The sequence below is a fragment of the Echinops telfairi genome, unplaced genomic scaffold (genome assembly GCF_000313985.2).
Source record: "Echinops telfairi isolate 266 unplaced genomic scaffold, ASM31398v2 ScPeMD7_2291;HRSCAF=2852, whole genome shotgun sequence".
Lineage (NCBI taxonomy): Eukaryota > Metazoa > Chordata > Mammalia > Afrosoricida > Tenrecidae > Echinops > Echinops telfairi.
In genome coordinates, this window is record NW_022106189.1 from 12,007,460 (window position 1) to 12,013,286 (window position 5,827).

Genomic DNA, 5,827 nt, shown 5'->3' on the forward strand with positions numbered 1-5,827 from the left:
TGTACAAATGCGCTTTACACAATTGATGTGTGTATGGATTGGGATAACAGTTGTATGAGCCCCTAATAAAATGTTAAAAAAGAAAAAATAAAATGATTAGAAAAAAGAAAGAAAAAAAAATTTACAGTGGGGAAAGGGAATGAGGAGCCAACAAATCCAGGGATAAGGGAACAACAAGAGATCTAAAATCGATGGCGAGGAGAGGGCATAGAATTCCTAGTGAGGTTTGATCAAGTGCAGTGTAGCCGAGAGGAAGTACAGAGAGCCAGATGAACGTCGAACATGATAGTGGGACAGGAGGAAAGTAAAAGGAAATAGAGAAAAGAACTAGGAGGCAAAAGACATTTATAGAGGTATAAGCATAGGCATGTACATATGTTAATAATATATAACAATAGGAATATAGGTCTACATACATATATTTAGAGGTTAAGTATTAAGGTAGCAGACAGACATTGGGCCTCTACTCAAGTACTCCCTCAATGCAAGAACATTTTGTTCTGATAACCTGGCTTTCTGTGATATCTTCACCACACGATCCGTTGAAGACAAAATGGGTGCATAAGCTAATGTGATGAAGAAAGTTGATGGTGCCTGGCTATTAAAGGATATAGTGTCTGGGTCTTAAAGGCTTGTAATTAAACAGCCATTTAGCAGGGAAACAACAATGCCCACATGGAAGAAGCACACCTAGTGATTACAAGGTGTTGACAGGATCAGGTGTCAGAAGACCCAAAACAAACAGCCATTTCAATGGGAACAAGGGGCGTTGGAATGAGAGCCCAAGTCCATCTGTAGACAATTGGACATCCCCTCAGAAGGGTCACAAGGAAGGGCCGAACCAGCCAGGGTGCAGTATAGCACCGAGGAAACACACAATATCCCTCTAGTTCTTTAATGCTTACTCCCTTCCCTCCTCCCCACCCCCACTATCATGAACCCATTTCTACCTTACAAATCCAGTTAGACTCGAGCATGTACACTGGTACAGATAAGAGCTCTCGACTCCAGGACAGATGAAACCCTCAGTACTAATAATGAGAGAAATGATGCCATGAGGGTAGGAGAAAGGTGGGGGTAGAAGACGGAGAATGGGGGAACCAATCACAATGATCGACATACACCCCCTGCCCCCCCCCTCGCTGGGGGACGAACAACAGAAACATGAGTGAAGGGACACAGTGGATGGTGGAAAATATGAAAATAAAAATAATTTATAAATTATCAAGGGTTCACGAGGGTGAGGGAGGGAGGGGAAAAGGGGAGCTGATACCAAGGGGTCAAGTAGAAAGAAAATGTTTTGGAAATGATGGTAACATATGTACAAATGTGCTTGATACAATTGATGTATGCTTTTTATAAGAACCCAAATGAAAAATGATTTATTTTAAAAAATTTTTACGGTATCCGAAACCCTATCTAGGGTCATTGTGAGTTGGAATGTATTTGAAGACAGTGGGTTTGATTAACCTTAACTTAGTTATGAGATGAATCCTGCTTAGAGAACAAAGATTAAGGATTTGTATCATAATGTGACAAGAATGTATAGTTTCATTTTATGAATGAAGGTTTTACATGACAAGTACATGATAAGATCAGTGTGAAAGAAATGTTTCTGTGTTGTAAACTACCATTAGTGAGTTGAATATTACTTTTAAGAAGTTTTCTGTGCAGAGTATTTCCAATTTGAACCTGAAAGTTCATACTATATTATGTTCATAGATATATTTATATGTTGTCTTTGTATATGCCAATACCTATGAGACAGAATTTCAATTCTGTGAAAACATTAATAAAATATTTTGTAGTACCGAAAATTACCACTAGAGGGTAGCAAACTCCCATATTGCTCCCTCTTTTGGTGCCTTTCATCAAATACCCTTAATATAATAATTTCTTTTTCAGGTCCAGATATTTGGAAGCTTTAAAACTGGCTTGTATTTACCTACAAGGTTAGTACATTTGTGAGCTTCTCAAAGGATTTAACATTTCTAGAGTGTATTCACTTTGACTAATCAATATGTAAATATAGAAACAAGAACAACCAGACTCTTGAAACAAAAATTTATTTACCTGTGTTTTATTTGGATTACCTTGAGACAGATCATCTTATCAAGTCTTGGGTGATACAGATTAATATAAAAGCGAATATGGACACAACCATAGAATCTGTTAGTCACTAATTTTAGCACTTAACTACCCTGCAGAGAATTCTGTATTCCATCATTTACCCCATGAGCACAATGTAAAGGACGTGAGACGTTCCTGGGTGTACTGTGGACCATAAGCTCTCATTTTTGAATTAAAGATGCACACTTCTAGATACTACTCTCTCACCCAGACCCAGAAATGCAAGGTACAAAATGCTCCCCTGAGGAAAGGCGTGGTCTTTTAAGGATAGGAAGCCTGGTGGTACAGTGGTTAAATGATTGACTGCTAACTGAAGGTTGATGGTTTGAACCCACTCACCACTCCAAGGAAGAGCGCTGTGGCAATCTGCTTGTGTACAGAACTTGAAATCCCTTTGGGGTAATTTCACTCTGTCCTTTGGGTCACTGTGAGTTGAACTTGTGTTTAGGTTTATCCATATTTTGAGCCTTTTCGAATGAGGACTACCTTGAGTCACTTCCTGGGAGAATCCCCTTGTAGAAATGGTGATATTTCTTGGAGGATGAAAGCTTCAAGAAGGAAAAAGATGCCATTGCACGGCTTGATTTGCTTCCCTTCACTTGAACGTATGATGAAGTGTATGAAGTGGCTAAGTATTAGAGCTTTCCACTCTTCCCATTGCCCGAAAGCCAGCTTGGAGCCGTTAATTTTCTTTCTTTACATTCTGAGCTTCAGCAAAACCCGGAATATCTTTTCCAAAAATATTTAATTAAATTTTAGGACTAGAAATAAATTCACATAGATCAGATGTGAGAAAGCCCAAAAAATAATTACGGGGAAAATTGTCATCCTACCTGTTTTCCTCAGTTCCCCTCTATAAAGGAAATCACCTATCAATTTTTGGAACATTATTCTAGATAGATTATGTGTCTGTAAAAGGAAGTATGTATGTGTTCTTCCTGTTTTACACAAATGGTAGCATATTAGAAATAATGCATCTTGCTTTTCAAACTGAACATTATTTTTAAGTTGCAATCTCATTTATATAGGAAAATCCTTTAAGCTTAGTATCAGAAACCATGCCCAAAAGGAAACATTATTAATTTTTGTGGATCTACTTCTTTCAAAATCACCCTATTAATTCCCTGAGGCCTGATTTCTGAGAACTGGTGAACAGCAGAAGGCAGTTAATTAAGATCAGTACCTCCCATTTCCCCTTTGAAAAATCCATGGTCACCAATATCCTTAGTCTTCATTGGGCATGGTGAAATGCGGGTTTTAATTTCACTGATTTGAAATCCATGATATTGAATGTAAGCTAACACAAATACACTTACCTGCTTCTTTAAACAACGTGTGTTCTTGTGTTTGTTCAGTGACATAGATCTGGTGGTATTTGGGAAGTGGGAGAACCTGCCCCTCTGGACCCTTGAGGAAGCTCTTCGGAAACATAAAGTTGCAGATGAGGATTCTGTGAAAGTTCTTGACAAAGCAACTGTACGCCCTTTTACATTTTATCTTAAAATCGTTAGTGGTTTACCTGTGAAACTTATAAGACTAAATCTGATTTTTTTTAGCATAGTTGTGTTATTTTTGGTTTTGTTGATATCACAGTGCTTATAAATCTAAAAACTTAGTTGTGAAATGAATTAACTTATTCTGGTTAAATGCTTCTTTAGAAAATATAGACATGATTTTATCACACACAATATTCATTGCACATATTTTTTTAAATATGAAAAAGTATAAGCCAAATAAGGTATTTGTATTATAGTTTGTAGTGAGCCTATTTTATTTCATATTTATGAAAAAATTAAGATTTTGAAAATATAAGGTTTTAGTCATGAAAGCATATTGTTTTTCATGTTAAATGCTAATATAATGTAAGTTATCTGTAGAAATCCAAGTTAACTGGAGTTAATTGTTTTCAGAAGGTTGCATTTCTAAGTCCTCTAATAGAGGTCTAGACTCCAGATCTAGTAATCTTTTATCCTGTTTTTGTCACTTAATTTAAATTGTTTTAATTGTATTGTTCTCTTTCTAGGTACCTATTATTAAATTGACAGATTCTTTTACTGAAGTGAAAGTTGATATCAGCTTTAATGTACAGAATGGTGTGAGAGCAGCTGACCTCATCAAAGATTTTACTAAGGTCAGAGAACTTGTAGTGCTTATAGGATGGACCGATTAGAAATGTCATTTTGTTCTAAGATTCTGTTGGTAATGGTGTTCACACGGATATAGTTTGTTCAACCCTTGTCTTTGCCTGTTGCTGACCAATGCTGCTGACTTTACCATATAGTCATTTACTTGAACCTACTGGTAACTACCAATGGTTTTATAATGTGATCTCAGGTGAGAATGAAGGGTTTACAAAGTTCTTAAAGAAGTTCTCTTGATCCTTGCTCTTAACCCAGGCTTCAAATAATGCAGCACAATTGATTCCTGTCTGTTTTTAATCTCAAGGTTTCCGATTTAAGAGCCTCCTTAGGGAAACGTTTTAGATTTTCATCCCTACATCATATACATATCTATTAGATGGTTTCTGCAGGCGTCCTGATTTTTATCTTGGTATGATTTAATGTCTATTTTTATTAGTTTTGTTTTCTTCCAAGATAGAGAAAAATTTACCAACATCATTTGCAGAACATTTCACATATTTAAACACAGCAACAGCCTTTTCTCTATAAACTAAAAACTTTAGCTGGTTTGTGTAGAATATCTCTTCTACCCAGTCACAATCTGTTTTTTCTTTCTTTAGCAGCGCTTCAGTTTCTCCTCTCTCTTTTGGCAAAAGAAGTTTAGCTTCTCTATCACATTGTATAAATGTACAGCGTACAGAAAAGCAGGGAAAGAAATATGATCCATAATCCAATTCTCTTTGTGGTGTTAAATGTATGTATAAATTTCTTTTCCCAGAAAAGAAATATTTTAAAATTGAAAATAATGCTTGATAAGAAATTTAACAATCTAAAGGGATATTGAAAAGCTAGTCATTCTCACCCCTTAGATGCTTAGAACTTTTCTTTTTGTTTAGATCAACTTTCAAAATGTACTGCCACCAACTTTATTTTCTTTGAATTGTCTATCCTGTTTTGAAAATTTTAAATACAAAAAAGAATAACATTTTGGGGGGAGAAAGAGGGAATCGATCACAATGATTGATGTATAAACCCTCACGCCCTGCAACCCGAGGGCCAAACAACAGAACCGTGGGTGATAGAGAAAACGTAATCTATAACGTGTCAAGGGTTCTTCAGTGAGGGAGGGTGGGGGGGGAGGGAGGGGATGAAATGGGGAGCTGATATCAGGGGCTCAAGTGGGAAGAGAATGCTTTGAAAATGATGATGGCAGCATATGTGCAAATGTGCTCGACACACTGGAGGAATGTGTAGATTGTGATAAGAGATGTAAGAGCCCCCAATAAACATATTTAAAAAAAAGAAAGAAAGATGTGGGTGAGGGGAGACAGCGCATAGATATGAAAATAGTAATAATTTATGATTTATCAAGGGTTCACTAGGGTGAGAGGGAAGGAAAAAAAGAGGAGCTGATACCAAGGGCTCAAGTAGAAAGAAACTGTTTTGAGGTCATCGTCCTCAAGGCCTACCTCAAATAGAGCAGCCAGTCCACAGAGAGGACCACATGGCCAGCCCCACTATGAGACATGATGCCCCTCACTGGCCCATGGCCCTGCGGGGGACAACACCAGTGACAC

At 37.1% G+C, this 5,827-nt stretch overlaps 1 protein-coding gene across 2 annotated transcripts in view; it reads left to right on the top strand.

The window, feature by feature from the left end:
- TENT4B (terminal nucleotidyltransferase 4B) overlaps positions 1-5,827 on the top strand; it is a 68,308-nt gene that overhangs the window by 47,856 nt on the left and 14,625 nt on the right. For both annotated transcript variants that reach the window (XM_004704682.3, XM_045293724.1), the window contains exons 3-5: positions 1,906-1,952; positions 3,486-3,606; positions 4,154-4,261. In XM_004704682.3, coding sequence (XP_004704739.2) covers positions 1,906-1,952; positions 3,486-3,606; positions 4,154-4,261 — 276 coding nt within the window. The remainder of the gene's footprint in view (positions 1-1,905; positions 1,953-3,485; positions 3,607-4,153; positions 4,262-5,827) is intronic.